The sequence below is a fragment of the Myxocyprinus asiaticus genome, chromosome 20 (assembly GCF_019703515.2).
Source record: "Myxocyprinus asiaticus isolate MX2 ecotype Aquarium Trade chromosome 20, UBuf_Myxa_2, whole genome shotgun sequence".
Lineage (NCBI taxonomy): Eukaryota > Metazoa > Chordata > Actinopteri > Cypriniformes > Catostomidae > Myxocyprinus > Myxocyprinus asiaticus.
This window is the reverse complement of record NC_059363.1, coordinates 42,620,056-42,640,900: the sequence shown is the minus strand read 5'-3', so window position 1 is coordinate 42,640,900 and position 20,845 is coordinate 42,620,056. Positions and strand designations below refer to the sequence as shown.

The window sequence follows — 20,845 nt, the reverse complement described above, 5'->3', positions numbered from 1 at the left end:
TTATAAATATAGGGTATAATAGGAGATGACAGTGGCGATAACTTCACCTTGGACATGAGCGTGTGTAAGCGTGCAGTGTAAACAAAGTTGCAAATGAATTCCTTGTAATCAACTGTCTCCTCAAAAAATGCCGTTTGCGAGCGACATCTGGACATCTAATGAGTTACGCCATGAAGCGCACATATACGCAGTTGACGTTCACTCTGCAGTGCATAATGGCACCAAAATAACAAAAAACAAAAAGTATGATGAGTCGCGTTGTGTTCTCCAAGCGTCTTTATGATGACGTAAGATGAACGCAAATGGACCGGGGTTCAATAGAATCAAGTGAATGTGAAACCAGACCAACGCTGCGGGGGGCACCGGGAACAATAGCACTCGGAATCGGACCGCAGCAAACGTACCCAGTGTGAAAGCACACTCACGTGAATCGAGCTACATTTCCATTGCAACCAAACTCAGACCACCTCAGGTAGTCTCGGGTTCAGTAGCGCGGTGCGCTCCCCAATCCGCATGAAAGCTTTCACATTACCCATTTTTCATGCGAACTGTGCTCTGTTTCGAACTAAACTGCCAGTGTGAAAGCACCCATATAGTGATGCAATATATTCAATGTATTCATATTGCTAGGTTGCAATACATTCAAAATTCTGCTGCTAGAATTCTTACACATACCAAGCGCTCAGCTCATATCACTCCATTCCTGTATGAACTTCACTGGTTACCAGTTTCGTTTCGCAACAGATATAAACTAATCCTGCTTACACTGAAATCACTTCATGGTCTGGCACCTCACTATCTTAGTGAATTGCTTCTCTCCTACAAGCTTCACTCTCAATGACTGTGCTAGTCATAGTGTTTTTGTGACTGTTCTTTGTTTGTGTATTATTGTGTAACTATTGTAAAGTGTCCTTGAGCTCTGGAAAGGCGTTATATAAATTAAACTTATTATTATTATTATTATTATTATTATTATTATTAATGTACACACAAGCGATGCTGAGCCGTGGAAACAAGTGCGATCGACAGACCCCGCCTCCGAATCAAACCTTCTCTGCACTCCTCGACATTTGCCGTGACCAAATCACTGCAATGAAATCAACCTTTATATTCAATTTTATCTATTATTTTAAGTAGTATTAAAGGAAATATTAAGAGTGGAAACAGGAAATCAGATGGAAAAAAAGAGTGGGACAAAACGTGGATTCGAACCGCAGTCGCTAGGACAAAAGCACACATTCACACACTGTCTACACACCCCACACCACTGCCAGCGACATTTATTGTTTAGTTTGTCTAATATTTCTGTGGTTACACCACCAGACTATTGGGGTGCAAATAGCTGGCCTGTGTGGCAGATACTATTTGTTGGGGTGCAAATAGACACTCCACTATTTTTATGAATCTTTTATGGTGCTTTTTTTTGTCATTTTTGGAGCTGGTCATTCTAAGCCTTCATTGTATGGGAAAAAAAAAAATCTCTTCTTTGTGTTCCACGGAAGAAGAAAATCATACAGTTTTATACTGACATGAGGGTGAGTACAGCGAGAAGTGAGAAGCATTCAGCAACTTTAGAAAAACTATTCCAAATACTGAGATCTCATCCTCATTATCTTTGACAGGGCTTTAGTGCAAGCTGGCACCTGTCACATGAATATTCAAAATGACACCCTGAAGAGGTTTATTTGACATGCAGTTCAATTGCCCTTAACAGGTATGATACAATTCTGTACACGTCTCAGACTTTCCAGATGAGAATATCCTATATGAAGTCAGTTTGTGCATTTGGTGTGTTCACCTTGAACTGCACAGGGGTTTCCAGCGTGCTGAAGTCTGGAGAGGAACTGATCTTCTCCTCCAGGGTCTGCAGGAAAACTTTTTGGAAATCCAGCATCTCTGGTAGACTGCCAAACAGACTCTCCATCTGAGGAAAGAAAAAACAACGAACCAATGAACACAAATCAACTAGATTTGCATTCCCTGAAAGAAATACCAGTGCTTGCAAGGCAGCAGAAGAACAGTATAACATTTTTAGGTAAGTTTTGGGTTTTAAGCTTTGGTTCTGTGTAAATGAAATGCCATTGTCATGACAATCAGCAACAATCGACTTATTTTCCATCTATTGCACAAGAATCATCACATAGAAGCAATGTGGAAGTAAACTATAGCAACTTCAACACATGGCTATTGCCATTTGTGTCTACTACTGAAATTCTGAAAGTTGTGCATCTATTTAGACTCAATAAAAGCCTGAGAAAATACATATGTGTAATTTATGTGTTATGTGTAGCTCAATATGTGTTTTACAGTCAAATTTCAGTATGGTAGTAATGAATCCTGCTCTATCATTTGTTGCATCATCTCTTTAACATATGAAAAATAAAACATCAAAATATGACTGAATATATTCAATTCTATTATTTTCTAATTGTCTTGACAACGCATTTAAAATTTGACACTATTTCAGCATTTTGTAGATCCATTTGTGGTAAATATACGTGCTGGGTCGCTGTAACAATGTTTGGTGAAACACCCACGCATTTAATGTTAATTACGAAGGCAAGGTAACGATAAGACATGGTACCATTTAGCCTTTCACAGGGAAGAAAACTGATTTAAACCCATTTAACATATAATATGCATGCACAAGTTGTGCTAACACAGAGTTGCTCCTTCTGTTTCAGGCCTCTTGCTAAATGTTTATTGCCACATTGTCACCATTATCTTGAGAACTACCACTTAAGACCACTTTACTTTTGGTCCTTGTTCAATTTGTGCGAGGGCACGATCCAGTGTCTATTAACAGGGATTTAATATGGCCCACTCCTCAGCTCGTATTGACTGATCTCTCCTCAGGGACATCCTGAGCCATGTCAGGGTCAAATCCAGTTCACTGGGCAGCAGTGCAGGAACTGTTGAATTGAACACGCTAGTCTTTGGCATCAGTCACAGCAGAGGGGAAAGAGGGGATGTGAAGCTTAGCAACGCAGTGGCAAATGAGGCCAGATCCATTAATGCAATGAATGATTGTGCGATACCTGCCAACCCAATCCAACTGTGACCCTTCAAGCTAGTTTCGGTATGGGCTGTTGCCTTACCTCATCTTGGGTGAGAAAGGTCTCCTTTTGCAGGGGCTTCAGGTAGATTTCAAACAGGCAGTTAAGGTCCTGTGCAGAGGAGAGAGAGGAGTTCTACTTAAGTAAGATACTACAGCCTATTTAACTGTTAGTTTAAAGTTCAAGGTCTGAAGAACATACACATTCAGGGAGTCCTCCAAAATTGTTACTGTGACTGCCCAAATCATACATCTGGTTACATATAAACACAATCCCATGTCTCCTACATTCATGATGCATGATCCTATGTCAAGTGCTGGACAGAGGTGTTACATTTCTTTCTTGAACGAGTATTTGAAAATCGGACGAAAAGACAAAGGAACAAAACTGTGTACTTACCGTCTTTAATGAGGGAATGATCTACAATCCCATAAAGCATTGCAAATGATGTAATCGAATAAATATATATATATATATATATATATATATATATATATATATATATATATATATATATATATATATATATGGAAATATATAAAACTATTGTTTTTAGGTTGTTGATTATAAGAAGTGAAACAATATACAGTATTTTAAGTTTAATGAAAAATATTCTGATACATACATATAAGTAGTTTGAATGTGTTAGGAGACTGACTCGATTGTGTCATTCACAGTGTGTTATGGAAGTGGGTGGTCGCTACTGGACTTGTGTGGCAGGCTTTGTTGGCTGCGGTTCTCTGATTGGTGGATATTTCTCTCTACGATCATGGGTAATGTAGTTGTTCATCAGGGATTTCGCTATTAAACACAATCTTTATACAATGAAGTTTGAATGAAATAACATGGACTGATGGCTTCAACAAAGACATATGCCATCGATGAACAACCTCGGAGCTCACGATAGGTCTGTCATTAAAGGTTTATGAGTTATTATTGAAAATTACTTTGTATGGAAAAAATTTATGGGATTATTACTTCCGGAACCAGACTGTTGCACTCTATTTGTTGGTTAAAAAGTGCTTAAGTGTCTTGAAAATTACATCACAATGCAAAAAATCTTAATAATCCTAAATCCTCATTCCATTTTGATAAACAAAAGATGCATAAGAGCTGCTTCTGATATTAATACTTTTTATTACCCACTTAGTCTATTTTAAAGCCAACAAAGTTTAGTGACTTTAATGTGGCACTGCATCTTTAGGCAAAATTTGGAAGCGGCATAGAGCACCTTAACTTAGAAGTGGAAAGACACCTTAGTATACCAAATTATATTGCACATTTCGACCTGGAACTGGAGAAATAATGGCCCGTTCTTGTTTCTGTCAAATCTGAAAAATATAGACTGAAATGAAATTTCAGGATATTTACGTTTTGTTTCGCTTGACTTTGCTTAGATTCTAGCTCATACGATTGTGAAGATATTAGTGAAAACATTAATGTGCGTATTATAGCATCACCCTGGGTCGGATGGGTGTGTGTGCGCGCTTGAGTTGTTGGGGGTATTTGGGACATCCTGCCAAATTTGGTGTCTCCACAATTTTGCTGCCCAGACATTTTTCGGGCAGGCAGAAGAAGAAGAAGAAAGAAGAAGAAAGAAGAGCTCAGAGACCAATAATATCAACTGCTGCCATCTCCACATCCGTCTACAATACCAGGTCCGGACACATGACCCAAAAGCTCACCTAAAAAAGTGCTACCTAAGTATTTTGTAATTGAATATGAAGGTTTAGACATGAACAGCAACACTTGCTGTTTCGGATCTAAACACCCAAAGCCGTCCCTCGACAGCACCCAAACCCGCACTGCGTGATGTGGCAATGTTACAACACTCGCAGACTGTCAGTGCATCAGCATGAATATTCTCATTAGGCTGATTTATAGCAGACTGCCAGTGCCGATGCAGCATATCACAGACAAATGGCTCGTGCACAGGACTCTGGGATAGCACTCTTCCCCCCTCCCACATATCACAGAGCGCTGGAATAATCAAATGCCTCCCTGACACACATTAACTGGGGGAGCACATTATAACTGCACAGCTTTAATGCCAACGAAAGGTTCACTATGAACATTAACAGGGTGAAGCTGACAGCTCTCTGCTTTTTATAAATGATCATATGCACGAAGCCTCGGTGTTATTCATAAAGCAGATGGGAAGGGAGGCGTTTCCTGTTTACCAGCAAAAGGAGTTCATTAATTGGTGGTCCTCTGGGACTCAATGAAGAATCTACTAGCGATCCAAGATATGCTTTCTGCAAAAACAGGAGATTTCACCTCATTGGGTTTATCATATATAGAGGTTTAGGACTGAACTGATGTGACTTTCAGATTCTTAAAGGTTAAAATACTTCAATTCCAGCTTCCACTACTGTTCAAAAATGTGGAATCACTAAGATATTTTTGTGCATGAAAGAAATTGATGCTTCTCTCCACCAAAGATGCATTAAATTGCATCTTTGTTTAACACTACCTTAAGCCTTAATAATTTGGAAATTATTATCACTGTTTTATATTTTTATTTATATAAAAAAATCTATTTTACCTTTGATGTCAAAGCCCCATTTTCAGCAGTCTACTGAGAAAATACTGTTTCACCTAATCCTTAAGAAATGACTGTAATATGATAATCTGGCAGACTGGCCCTCAAGAAATGTATAACTAGAACAGTTGAAAATGATTGTGCTAATTAATGCCATTTGGACATCGTAATACGGTGTCTTTTTTCAGTTGCGAAAGTATTGAGTACACCTGAAGTCACTTCACCCTTGCAAGTCAAATTGTGATTTTAAAATTGGACAAAAAGAAACAAATTTCTCTAGAGATTCAACAGCCTGTTTTACTTTGAGAGAAAGCAAACTGGATCTAATCAGGACAGAGAGAGAATTGGACGGCCCATATGCACAACAACAGCTGTTGTTAGAAAAGTTTGGTTGGAAAATCTGTGACAAGTGTTCTACTAGCCAATTACATCTTTGGGTAGTGCTACAGAAAGCATGGAATGAAACTTCGGCTGAATATCTTAATAAACTGACTAGAATGTCTGAGGTGTCACTGCTGCAAGAGGAGTATTCTTAGTTGAACAAGAAAGTTTGAAATATATAGAATTTGTTTCAATGATAATAGTAACTTGTAACATTAGAAACGACTTTGATCAACTGAAAGCATTGTGAATTACTTGGTGAATAAAAGTATCATTTGTTTTTCAAAAACCTTCAAATTTCATAGTGATTACAAACTTTTGAACAGTAGTGTAATATGCAAATAAAACTATCCGTCCTGATCAATCAGATTGCTCTCCAATTATGTACACACATTCCACATAAAAAAAAAAATACAAAAAATTCAAGCACTTCAATTCCATTACCAAATTCCATAAAATTAAATTGTGTAATATTTAAAGTAAAATGAATAAAACGTAATAAATTTAAGTTGTACTAATTCCATTTTGTTTAAGATTATGCAATTAATTTGCATGGAATTTTGTTATGAAATTGAAAGGCATAAATCTTAAAACTAATTTTACAAGTGCATTTACTGTACAGTCGGCCACATAAAAGTGTCATAAATGTATTATGGATATAAATCCAATCTACTATTCCTGCACTAAATGCAAATATAACAGAGTTCCATTTGGGAGTAGTAACATTTACATTGAGACTGGTGTCTCCGAAGAACATAAATGGGCATTTCCCAATCAATCTTGTTCTGCAGAGACCTATACTTCTTTACTTATGGCCTAAACAACCAAGATACATTTACACTTGGCCTCATCGCGTCTTATACGTGTCTCAAAAACCTCCTTTGATGGTGTGAGTGATTAGATTGCTATATATCTCAAATACATCTTGGAGGGCATGCAATTAGTCTTTTCATGAACTGATAGCTACCCTATTAGTATAAAATGCATGAAATGACTAAGTGTAAAAACCCTTTATAAGAGGGCTTTTCAACTACTTTCTCTGGAGAGTCAAATTATCCAGATGGAAACTAAAGAGGGGGCCAAAAATTATTCAAAATAGTTATAAGGTCTTACATTTTTATTGTAACATGAATATCAATTAACATGAAAATTAAATTAAATTCCTATTCAATTAAAGTCTTTTAAGGTCTAGTCACAACTTCCTTAAAAAAGGAAGCTAACATCGTCAGTTAACAAATAGGTTTCAACAAGCAGACATACATAATTAAAACTGTTTTAATGAAGTCAAAGCAGCATATAGACAGTTCAAGAGACTAGACGGCTCTCCACTCGGCACAAGAGTACATTTCTTACTGTTGAATTATGTTAACGGGGGATTACAGAGTCAGTTCTCACCTTTACATAGGATTTCTCCGTGTCTACTAATTCCTGGATGACCTTGCATAGTCTTTCTGTGGCAGACATGTGACGTGGACAGGGCCTGAGCATGGAGGGCTCTGGCCCCGCTGGCTCCTTCTGGCCCTCCATCAGACCTCCAGACCCTTCCTGGAAGGAGTGGTACAGCGAACACACTCTATCCACACTCTGCAGAAGACACAATTAAGAAAATTCTATGTTACATACCCATATGAAACAATGACATGACACATGGATGGAGGGGGTATGGTCCAGAGTATATGTGAATGTGACCATAAGTACTAGATCTTTGGGGGGGCAAGTGGTTGTCTCTTCGGTCCAGGAGGGGAATGTCAGATGTTTCTGGGGGTGACTCTGCAATTTAGCAAAAGGTCTATTTTCACCATTTTGTCAACAATTGATGGTCATATCACTTCTTTTGCTCCCCTGGTTTGTTAATGTTGGCTTTCAGATGTTCCTTGTGCTCAAAGACCAATTGGTCTCATTCGTAGTTGAGTTTTTTCAGCAGACAAAGAAACAAAACCTACTCTACCTACTAAAAACAATGTTCTGTCATCAGACAAATTCAATCTCTAGTGTGAATAGGTCAGAGTTTAGCAGAGAAGGGCCATTTCTATTAAAATGAATGGGAGAAATTGGAGCGCTCAACCAAGGAGCAAATTTGCAGCAAGTTTGCAGCTAGTTTTGATTTTTTGTAAGGGAATGAGCCTCCCGAGAGTGTTCCAAAGATGGCCGACAGTGGACTAACTTGCTAGAAGACTTTGGAATAGGTCCATAGGAATTGTTTTGATTCAAAGTCTTTTTGAATATGCACTTCACCAAGCGCAACCAAAGTCACTTCTTATCGCAATGGCTTGAGGCTGTGTACTATAAAGGCGTAAGCAAAGGTTTTAAAAACACGACATGCATGGACAAACAGCTGTGAGCAATACCAGCAAGCACATGTAGTGCGTCAGAAATAGAACAAGGCGCTCATAAAGGTGTCAGTCACATCCAGTGTAGACAGTAGAGATATACTGATATATCGGTTTTATCAATTAATCTGTGCCGATAGTTGCTTTTTGGAACTATCGGCTATCTACAAAAATCTATGCCAATAGTTGCTGATAGGTTTTTCATAATTTCTTAATTTCAAATTAAGAGTCCATGGTATGTTTCGGGCTTGTTTATACTTAAAAGTCCCGTGTTATGCACCAAATCGTAATTTTTTCTGGTTATTATTGGGATTTTGGTTGAACAATAAACCGCATCTGGGATTTCTCTTTAACTGTGCGGAAAGTACATAGTAAGGAAATTTTTTTGACATTCTATAAATCAATTTTAAAAACTTTTGGCTAATAAATCACTTATCAGCCTTTCCCACCACCTTAGTTATCAGTATCGGCAAAATCCACTATCGGTCGACCTCTAATAGACATCATTATTGATTATAAAAGGAGTGAATTGCTTTTGATGTGACACCTCGCTCCGCAAGCATCCGGTGTAGACAGGTAAATACAGACCTTAAAATCAACATGAAATAGCGTTCACAACCCATTTTACTTTCATAATGTGATATATTTCAGAGTAAAGGAGGATATTCAATAGAAAACAATTTTTGAATGGGAAATGTAACACTTCTGCTAGTAATGTAGGCTGTATTTATATTATTGAGTAGTGACTCTTCATGTCACAACAAAAGGGCTAGATTTTCAAGTGCCCCTAAAAAATCAAGATGAAAAAAATTTATTTATTCAGTGCATTTTGGGAATGTTAAATGCATACTTGAAAGCCTGTCTGAGCTGTAGAAACATCTCTGAACTGATGAGCATAGTTTTATAGTGACATAATTGGTCCATATAAGCTGGGATGTGCGTGCAAGTATTACATAATTTATGTTGGATTTAAACTTGACTTTGACAAACTGCAGCTGCACCATATCCTCTCAAATATAGCAATCGGTTTTGAAATAATAAGGGTTACATGTCATGCTACCAGCTTCACAGCATTTATGGTCTCCAGCCTACTTCCTACAAATGCATTACTTCAATACAAACAACAATATCATTTACAATGAATGTCTCAAAATAAAAGCTGCAGCATCTCTCAGAACCAGCTCTCAGAGAGCTGTGGACAAGTGAAACAGCTGACAGCTGACAGATCTGCTGGACCACAGCAGACAAACCATCACCAAAGCCTTGTTCTGGCTTGGAACCAGAACTTACAGTACAAATTCAATACTGAAGAGCACAACCTCCCTGCCTCACAAACCAGTCACTCAGCACAAGGACCGTTCTGTCTTACTGTGTATGTTTGGGTGTGATAGTCTTCTAACATTAACATGAACCCATTGACCAAAGACCTCACAACAACCAACCAATACACCGCGACAGAGAGCGCACTGCAATGCAAAATGTGTGTGTGTGAGTGTTTGTGTGTGAAATGAGCCGGTGATTTAGCCGAAGACCATTAAGAGAGAAATGGAATTGCACAAGGAACAAGCAGATTGCTTCTGCAGCTCCGTTTACTAATTACAGCATGGACACTCCAGAGACTGTGTGCAGTAGAGAGGCTTCAATGTGGCTTAGTTAGCCAGGAAAAGGTGAGAGACAGTATGAAGAGGGTACGGCTGCAGTGCAACAACAAAACGCTTAACAAACATGTCAAGAACATGTCTGGGTCATATTTCACACCAAAATCTGAAGAAAGAATTAGTTAAATATATGTATTAAATAATTAAATAATATCACATTGCAAACAAATCGTCATGGTCCTGAAATAGGCTTCATTTTCTTTAAGCAAAATTTAATTACCTAGTTTTATTTAATTTTTTTGACCTGGACAATTTTCCATGAATTTTACCCAGTTATGGTAGGACCACCCGCAGCAACACTGGGGCTCTGAGGATCTCTTCACAAACATTAATTAAACAGAGATTATGGGCTCTTTTAAGCACTGTGCCGTCAACATTGCAGTGAAAAATTAGCATAATGCCTCAGCATGTAGGTTGCATGAAATATGTAGTGCTGATACATGGAGTATAAATAGCATGAAAACTGCAGAGAGCAAAGAAAAAAAAAAGAGATATGTTTACTCAGAATCATAAACCTTCGAACATTCTAGATTTAGCGGAGAAAAAAAAATCCAAACATGTAAGAGGCAGAGAGAGGTACAGAGACATCATGCTGACATATTATTCGAACGCCCTGTGGTAGAATCGGTGGGAAAACGCAGTCTGGCACAGACAGATAACAGTAATTGTGGCTAGCACTAGTGTTGTTTGTTTTGCTGTAGTCACCAGGAGGTTAAAAGGAGCTCCGCAGGTCGCAAAGACTGCGCACAGCTTCCTGTTAACAAAAGCACCTGAAAACAACGAATTTGCACTGAATGAGTATTGGCTGTATGCTCATGCCAAGTTACTGTCTCTCAATGCCCTCAATGCTCTCAGTAATTAGCATAATGCATGTCTATACCATCTCCATATATGGACTTTCCTCACAACACTTTTTAAAGATGAACTCTTTTCTTAGAGCACTCTGAGAAATATCATAAAATGTCTATGTTTGCATGTCAGGTGACCCAAATATCTAATTAAGAAAGACCATGTGGAAGCAAAAAAGACGAGGATGACAGCAAAACAAGAGATAACTACAAGAGTCGACAGCTTCAATTCCCGTTTTTCTCTTTAAGTCCCTGGATGAAGGCTCCTTCAGTGCTGTGATACCAGCTGTCAAGAAACTTTAGTTCAGCGAACTGTACATCTTGACAGAAAATCTTCACAACTCAACATATTCAGAAAAGAAAACTGGCTTTGCACTGCACATTCACAATCCTTGTTGTGAAAGTTCATATTTTTAGTGACACATTGGCCCCTTTTACATAAAGTATTACCTGATTCTCTGATAATCTGATAACAAGTGGACAGTGCTCAATACAGGTGTAAACTAGGGATGGGCATTTGTCACTTTTCAGACTGATCTCACGGTAAAATCAGAAACAGTAGGTTGACTTTTCTAAGCTAAAATCAGTCTGTGGTTATCAAAATGCAAAACACAGCCCCCAGTGGCCAAAGCGGTAAGTGTTGTTGGGCGTATGGGCACGTGTGATCTCCATTTTCCAAGTGTAATGTCCACAGAGGGGAGCCAAAACAAAGAGTTGCGAAGAGAGTTGTTTTCAGCTGTACAGGCTATAATTCAGTGAAAAGGAATTGCTATTTTATATACTGTACCCCCTAACTCAAACCCCAAACTTAAACCTAACCATTCGTGGAATAAAAATTCAATGTTAGAAGGAAAAATGCAACCTCACTGATTATGCAAACACAATTACTTCCTGGTTTCAATGGGGGATCCAAACCTTGGTCTCCTTCACTGCTGATGCAAAGCGCTTGCATTCACACCACAGGGGAAGGTTAACACACTGGAGCTGATGCAAACATGTCTAATAGGAGATGGCGCTTATCAGTGGGTTGGCATAATGTGTCCGATCCTAGGGTACCAGAACTCTCAGAAACAACATGCCAACTTTCCGTGTGATCATGTTTCACTTTGACTGCTCAAGCACTCAACAGATAAATCAACCAAGTGCATGAGTATGTTACGATTCATCCCAGTCTACGGTTGGGAAAACCATAACAAGAAGATTTTAGTTCCCCTATTCCGTCCCAGCACTCAAAAATAGTCAAGTTTTTGGAAACCAAAATTAGGCATTTATTTCATATTAAATGAGAAAGGAGGCAAAGGCCAAAATAACAAACAAAAGTTAACAAATTCCTAAAGGGGGATTCAACTAACTTTCCTAGAAAAGAAAATGGAAATAAACAACATAAACATACTCTAACTACCTTACTACCCAAAAACAAAAGAAAGCCAATATTAAACAAAATGGCACCCACCTTCCTACAGGTACCCCCAAAGTAATCAGTCCAAGGCACACTTGACTTAGGACAATACCTGTTAACACCTTTTAACAACAGTTCACTCAACAGGCACAAATACAATCTCAAGTGATATACAACAAATTCACAAGACAGTATAACAACACGTCTGAGCCAGGAGAGGGGAGACGGGGAATGAAGCTTTCCAGTGGCTTTTATCCTCCATCAGCTCACAGCCAGAACAATCAGGAGAACTTTTCGTTAGTGCTCTCACCTGGTAGATTAGAGTGAGAGGGAGATGGAGAAAGAGGAGAAAAGCCAGGGGAAAAACAGGCATGCAAAACTAAACATTCTCACCCCAAAATACACAACCAAAACAGATACAATGTTACACCACATTGAATGTCTCAAAATAAAAGCCTCCCCAAAGAAAAGATACAAACAAATGATCACAAATAAAAATACACTTAAAATACATCCAGGGATGTAACAAATACTCAAGGTGGAATGGAGAAAAATGGATCAAGATCCATCTACAATATAATTGAATAGATGATCTGTGTCAATGCATCAGATTGATGTTTTTTTTTTTTTTTTTTGTTATTTTTTGCCATTGCACCACATCTGCATTTTGTTTCAGAACATTCAGTTCGTTCACGAATAAGATGTCTCCTCTCTTTCAGACTCAAATGACCGACTGGGCACATTCGTTCAGTGGGTGAAACTGAATGTTATTGGCTCGCGCTACAGTATTTAAAGGCAGGACAAAGTAACACAAATGGAATTTGCATGTCTACGAATGTTCAAAGACACTTTAAAAATAGAGTTTAAACACCATAACTATTTTTACCACAAATGGCAAGAAAGCAAGTATTATTTTTCCTATAATTGGTCAAATGCTGGGCTTGACTTCAACCAAGAAATTGAAAAAAAATAACCAAATCCCTAAATCTCTAGTTACAGTATGTACCAACCACAACATTTCCATTTGTGTTTAAATTCATTTTAACCATGTGGTCTTCACATTTTTACACAGTCATAAATTGGGGATTCTGTTTTGTGCATACCTCTAAACTTGTCTTAGTGCATTGTACCGCTTTCTCTCCTTAGAACACGACTGATTCACATGCCAAACTGAACGAACGACTTGGCCCCCTCTCGTTTGTTCAAGAACGAAGATCATTTTGTTGCCGAATGAGTGTTACTGTACTTCAGTGCGTTCACGAATGAGATGTCCCACTCAATTGACCAACTGTTCAGTGAAAGGCCATTTTCATTGAATGCTATTGGCTCGCTTGCTATAGTTAATCTTTAAAAGGCAAGAAAAGCCACAAAAGCAGCTTCAAACTAGAGCTCATTGGCTTTGAATGGGAGAGATTTCAGTGAACGAGAAATATGAGTTAGTGTATGGAAGTGAACAAGAAAAATGTGTTCCCTTAAAATATTTGATCACAAACGAAATATCACTAGCGGCCTGTCTCACCTCTTCACTCACACCGAGTTGCCTGAAAAATATATTAATATCAGATGCAAACATGGCCATTATGTCCTGCTGTATTTTCATCCTCATTCCCTGACCACCCCAAAAAAACACACTCACCATAAAGAGCAGCCTGTAAAGTATCCTCCAGGCAGCTATGGCCTTGTACTTGGTCCTTCTGGCCAGAGAAGAGCTCTTTCTCCTAATCTTGCCCACCCTAAAGGTTGGCATGGTTGTTGTTGTCTCACACTCTCTCTCCACGTTAACTCATGACATCTCACCCTCTTCCAACTTTATGTCAACTATCAAGCAGTTTCAAAACACTGACAGTTAGGCTAATGATTTTTCAAAGGCTCAGGGCCTTCTGACAGGATGCAAAAAAATCGTTCACTACCAGATTTAGTGCACGTAGACAAAAACTGCTGCTGCTGCCCGCTGAAATCTGCATATCAATTGCTGGCATGCATGACCCCTGCTGCAGCTTCCAGAGCACATAATAAGGTGCACTAGCCCGGCCTTTCAATAAGATCAACACAATGCCGACATTTCTGGTTGGCCTGTGGACAGTTGTGCTAACAGTACAGTGCATGTTGAAAGCCGAACTGTGTGAAAATATTAACCAGAACTACACAGTTATGCAGCAGTGGGAAAGTAGTCATTTTCAGTTTGTTTTTTAATAGAATATGCTCTTCAAACAGTCTAAACATGGTCTTATTTTTTTCATAAACCTTCAGCCTGCATTCTCCACATTTTAGCTTTGGGCTTTCACATAGCTCCCAGGCAAATATCATGTTCTTAAAAGCTTTCATGTGAAAATATATTGAAGTAAACAACATTACATGTGTTGTCTGGTTCTGTGTCACAGACAAAATAAATGGATCTGCTGCCCCTGCTAGTAATCAGAGGCAGCATGAAACAGTGTTGTTTATTTCAAACACAGATCACCTGACACTAAACCCTGGCAGGATCTGAAGGACACATCAAACACACACCAGGTCAAAACAAACACCTCTAGGACTAAACATACGAATCAGTTCCTTAAGGGGCTTTCAATTAAATTGTGTCGGGGTGTCAACGCACTGCTCTACGCCAGCGTGCATGCGCTGCTTTGATCTCCACATGAAAAGCAGAGAACATTGTTTTGATTTTAGTGCTGACATTTTTTACGTAACAATGCGTCATCTGAATTGTCCGTTAACAATTGGCTGATGTTTCAAAAGGTCAGCATTAACAAGTTCAAAATTGAAATAGTTTGAACTTTGAGCGCTGTGTGAAAATGCTTGAAGGAAAAGCAACCAGTGGTAATGCTGAAGCTGGCGCTTCACTCCATAGGGTTACATGTTTCAGTAACACTGTTGCAAATCAAGTGAAAGCCCATTTAGACCCAGGGGGCAAAATTAAATTTTTGCCAATCCTGTCAATGGCAAGAGAATTGAGAAAATTTACAAGCTATAAACACTTCTTACCAGTTATGAAACAATATTTCACCGATCAGCCACAACATTAAAACCACCTGCCTAATACTGTGTAGGTCCCCCTTGCGCCACCAAAATAGCGCCAACCTGCATCTCAGAATAGCATTTTGAGATGATATTTTTCTCACCACATTTGTACAGAGCGGTTATCTGAGTTACCGTAGACTTTGTCAGTTCAAACCAATCTGGCCATTCTCTGTTGACCTCTCTCATCAACAAGGCATTTCCATCCACAGAACTGCCGCTCACTGTATGTTTTTTGTTTTTGGCACCATTCGGAGTAAATTCTAGAGACTGTTGTGCATGAAAATCCCAGGAGATCAGCAGTTACAGAAATACTCAAACCAGCCCATCTGGCACCAACAATCATGCCACAGTCAAAATCACTGAAATCAAAACATTTTCCCCATTCTGATGGTTGATGTGAACATTAACTGAAGCTCCTGACCCATATCTGCATGATTTTATGCACTCATTAGCTGATTAGATAATCGTATGGATGATTGTTGGTGCCAGACAGGCTGGTTTGAGTATTTCTGTAACTGCTGATCTCCTGGGATTTTCATGCACAACAGTCTCTAGAATTTACTCCGAATGGTGCCCAAAACAAAAAACAGTGAGCGTCAGTTCTGCGGATGGAAATGCCTTATTGATGAGAGAGGTCAACAGAGAATGGTCAGACTGGTTCGAACTGACAAAGTCTACGGTAACTCTGACGACCGCTCTGTACTATTGTGGTGAGAAGAATAGTATCTCAGAATGCTATTCTGAGATGTGGGTTGGCACTGTTTTGGCGGTACGAGGGGGACCTACACAATATTAGGCAAGGCAAGTGGTTTTAATGTTGTGGCTGATCGGTGTGTTTTTTGGAGCTTCAAAGTTTTGTCACAATTCACTTGCATTGTATGGACCAACAGAGCTGAAATATTCTTCTAAAAATCTTTGTTTGTGTTCTGCAGATGAAACAAAGTCATACACATCTGGGATGGCATGAGGGTGAGTAAATGATGAAACACACACAAAAAAACTGCAGCAGTGAAGCGAGAAGGCTGGCTACTGTGTGCACTGATGATTATAGGCTACAGTATATAGCACACATTTTATCTCTGGCAATTGAACAACATTTTAGCCAATTTACTGAAAGTTAGATAGGTAGAGTCTAGCTGGCTAGTTAAATCAGATTATTTCTTTACAGGCTCTAAAAGTGACCTTACAGATTGCTCCCATTACAATGAACGAAGCTGCACAAGTCATGCACTTGCTGTGTTAACAACTTCATTGATTATAATGGGAGCAATTAAATATGTCTGACCTTCCACTAAGAAAATAATTGCAAGCATGTAAAGGATCTGGCAATGACACCTCATTGTTTATTTTCAGTTTTTGTATATAGCTTATTTGTTCTGTTTTAGCTAGTATCAAAAGTGCTAGTCATTTTCTTGACAGTTCTGGGATATAAAAATGCCATCTATTTAACAAAAACCCTGTAAATACCATGACTGAGCAACATTTGCATGTAAAGTTGTGCACTTGATTAGCAGAATGGAGCTGCAACAAAGAAAAACAAACAGTGGTGACTTCTCTAAAGTCACAGGAGAGGGACTGTGGGAGGCAGAAGGATTATGTCTCTTGTATGTCTGCCAAAAGGAGGATTATCCTCATTTGGCATATTCTGTGGGCAAGGTGTTAATCTAATGCTACCTGTCCTCTTCAACAAGTTTCCTCCAACAAATAGCTAATAGCTCTTTCAGAAATCATTTTACATACTCATTTGACTGCATAGTCACATGCAGGGAGGGAGATGGAGAGGGGTTGCACCGAATATTCGAGTAATGGGCTAGTCAATTTGTTTTGCCACTAATCGATGCATTGGGTATGTGTTGACTAGTCATGGATTACATGACTTTAGTTGCACTTATTCTATATGGTGACCAGTCGACTGCTTTCCTGGACAATTAGTATAAATGAGCAGTCATGCAAGCCCCAATAGTCTCACACTGAAAATAGAGAAATTTCCAACTTCTAATTATCTAAACAAGAACTTGCATAGAGCAATGCTCCTAAAACATGATAAAAGAAGCATCCTCGAGAGACCAAGTCAGGATGGAGTGTCCCTGGAGAAAGCTTTGGCCATTGCTAAGAGGAAAATGTCCTGTCAAACCGTAGAAGAGCTCTGACAGGCTGTGATTCATCCCTGAGGTTACAACAATTGTGCCATGTAGCCATCTTCTTTTTAAAGCCTGATAAATAAAGACATACTCACATAAATCAATGTGGATGGCCGTGCAAGCCAAACGGCTATTATATACCGTTATATGCTCTAGTGCGCAATTTAAACTATTATTTTTCTTCATGAATTCATGGAGTTTTTCAAGCACGTTTCAATGATGAAACCCTTTGTGTCAAAAGCCAATCTAAGCTGTGCCCAAGGCAAAGGAGGCCACGTGGATCAAATATCATAATACCGTTATGATAATGAAAAATACTGAATTATATATTAATGTGTTGGCCCCAAAAAAGAATAGCAAGAATAACAGAGACCTACTTGGATAAAATATGGAGACTTTTGACTCAAGAACACAGTTTGTAAATCATTGTTGTTAAATATAGTGAAAACATTTCAGGTTCAGTACAGGTTAATCTCAGTTGACAGCATTTGTGGCATTATGTTGATTACCACAAAAAAATTATTTCATCTTGTCCCTCCTTTTCCTTAAAAAAAAAAGCAAAAATCGAGGTTACGATGGAAGTGAATGGGGCCAACTTTTGAAAAATGTATAGCCAGAAATGTAAAGCTTATAATTTCATAAAAGCACTTACATTAATTCTTCTGGTAAAACCTGGGTATTATCTGAGCTGAAAAGTTGTTTAAATTGTAGTTTTTACTGTCATTTTAGGGTTTACAGCGTTACGTCGGCATGGCAACAAAGTTGTAAAATTGGCCATAACTTTACACAGAAAAGGTTAGTAAGCGATTGAATCACACTAAAATCAAGTTTACATGCATAATGTTTATGGCTTGTGACTATACTTTAGAAACAGTGTGTATTTTAACGTTTACGGATTGACCCCATTCACTTCCATTTTAAGTGCCTCACTGTAACACTTTTATGAGTCAAAATAAATTTCATGGTAAACAACATAATTCCACAAATGCTGTTAATTTTTTTTTTTTTTTAAGTTAAAAAAATGTACTTTAATTGAACCCGGAATATTCCTTTAAAAAAATAAATGACCAGTTACAACACCTAAAATGTAAATTTTCCCTTATATACTGATATAGACTTTAACCTAAAATCTAGATGTTGATAAAAACAACAACAACAACAACTAATGTTATGCATTATCTTCCCATATCCAATAATGCAGCCTGATCTCATGGCGCAGCTATTTGTATGCTAATATTTGTAACATTTAAACATACATTTTGTATGTTTGGGTAGACACTAAAACATACAATATGGATGTTTTGAAAGCATCTAAAACATAACACAGCTTTAGAAACATAAAATATTTACCATGTAACAATCATGATAACAATCATGCCACAGTCGAAATGACTCAAACAAAAAAAAAAATTCCCCATTCTGATGGTTGATATGAATATTAACTGAAGCTCCTGACCCATATCTGCATGATTTTATGCATTGTACTGCTGCCACACGATTGGCTGATTAGATAATCAACTGAATAAGTAGGTAAAAGTAAAAAGACCTACTTTAACTGTGCAATTCAAGATTTTATCGGATTCCTCAGTTAGGAACACAAATATGGAACCAACACTGTGTGAATCAGAGATTTATGACTCGTGAACCATTTTCACATAAATGGCAAAATGACTGGGCAGCAATTGAATAGGAATAAATCTATGATTTTAAAGCGATGAATCCAAAAGCATTTGTTAAAAGAGACCTAGCTACCATGAAAATAGATCCTTCGGTAGCATTCTGGCAGGTCACGCAGGCAGCGATATCCTCTAGCAGTCGGGCCAGCTTGTTCTGGACCAGCCGATGAAGAGTAAGAAGGGTTGAGTTAAGGAAGATATCCTTGCCTTCCTTGACACACTCGGGCCAGAACCAGCACATGGTAAGAAACGAGCAGAGCACCTCAACCGGCGAGTGCTCGTAGAGGCAGAGCTCAATGAGTGTGGCGAGGTAGATGCACGGCCTGGCATCACGCTCGGTCTGCTCCGCCATTGGAGCTGACTCATTCCCATGGGCAACAGTGGCTGTTACTTGTTGCTCTTCTATGGCTCGGCTGTGTACAGGACAGTTAAATAAGCCCAGATTATTAGCCAGCTCACAGCCAAATGCTGACTGACTGGCTTAGTCACTCCCATCCCCCTATCTCAATGATAAACACCAGGGGTCTGGGAGTTTGAAAATTGTGGGGTAGCTCCCAAAAGCAGGCACTTCACTTGGCTGTATGTGCACATGTTTGCATCCGAAAATACACTATATTGCCAAAAGTATTCGCTCATCTGCCTTTAGACGCATATGAACTTAAGTGACATCCCATTCTTAATCCATAGGGTTTAATATGACATCGGCCCACCCTTTGCAGCTATAACAGCTTCAACTCTTCTGGGAAGGCTTTCCACAAGGTTTAGGAGTGTGTTTATGGGAATTTTTGACCATTCTTCTAGAAGCGCATTTGTGAGGTCAGACACTGATGTTGGACGAGAAGGCCTGGCTCGCAGTCTTCGCTCTAATTCATCCCAAAGGTGCTCTATCGGGTTGAGGTCAGGACTCTGTGCAGACCAGTCAAGTTCTTCCACACCAAACTCGCTCATCCATGTCTTTATGGACCTTGCTTTGTGCACTGGTGCGCAGTCATGTTGGAACAGGAAGGGGCCATCCCCAAACTGTTCCCACAAAGTTGGGAGCATGGAATTGTCCAAAATCTCTTGGTATGCTGAAGCATTCAGAGTTCCTTTCACTGGAACTAAGGGGCCAAGCCCAGCTCCTGAAAAACAACCCCACACCATAATCCCCCCTCCACCAAACTTCACAGTTGGCACAATGCAGTCAGACAAGTACCGTTCTCCTGGCAACCACCAAACCCAGACTCGTCCATCAGATTGCCAGATGGAGAAGCGTGATTCATCACTCCAGAGAACGCGTCTCCACTGCTCTAGAGTCCAGTGACGGCGTGCTTTACACCACTGCATCCGACGCTTTGCATTGCACTTGGTGATGTATGGCTTGGATGCAGCTGCTCGGCCATGGAAACCCATTCCATGAAGCTCTCTACGCACTGTTCTTGAGCTAATCTGAAGGCCACATGAACTTGAGGTCTGTAGCGATTGATTGTGCAGAAAGTTGGCGACCTCTGCGCACTATGCGCCTCAGCATCCGCTGACCCCGCTCTGTCATTTTACGTGGCCTACCACTTTGTAGCTGAGTTGCTGTCATTCCCAATCGCTTCCACTTTGTTATAATACCACTGACAGTTGACTGTGGAATATTTAGTAGCGAGGAACTTTCACGACTGGACTTGTTGCACAGGTGGCATCCTATCACAGTACCACGCTGGAATTCACTGAGCTCCTGAGAGCGGCCCATTCTTTCACAAATGTTTGTAGAAGCAGTCTGCATGCCTAGGTGCTTCATTTTATACACCTGTGGCCATGGAAGTGAT

The 20,845-nt window shown here is 39.2% G+C and overlaps 1 protein-coding gene across 4 annotated transcripts in view; it reads right to left on the bottom strand.

The window, feature by feature from the left end:
• Positions 1–20,845, bottom strand: part of tiam2a (TIAM Rac1 associated GEF 2a) — a 187,359-nt gene that overhangs the window by 17,863 nt on the left and 148,651 nt on the right. For all 4 annotated transcript variants that reach the window (XM_051646173.1, XM_051646174.1, XM_051646172.1 and 1 more), the window contains 3 exons: positions 7,375–7,563; positions 3,099–3,167; positions 1,799–1,924 (listed from right to left, as the gene is read on the bottom strand). In XM_051646173.1, the coding sequence (XP_051502133.1) occupies positions 1,799–1,924; positions 3,099–3,167; positions 7,375–7,563 (384 nt within the window). The remainder of the gene's footprint in view (positions 1–1,798; positions 1,925–3,098; positions 3,168–7,374; positions 7,564–20,845) is intronic.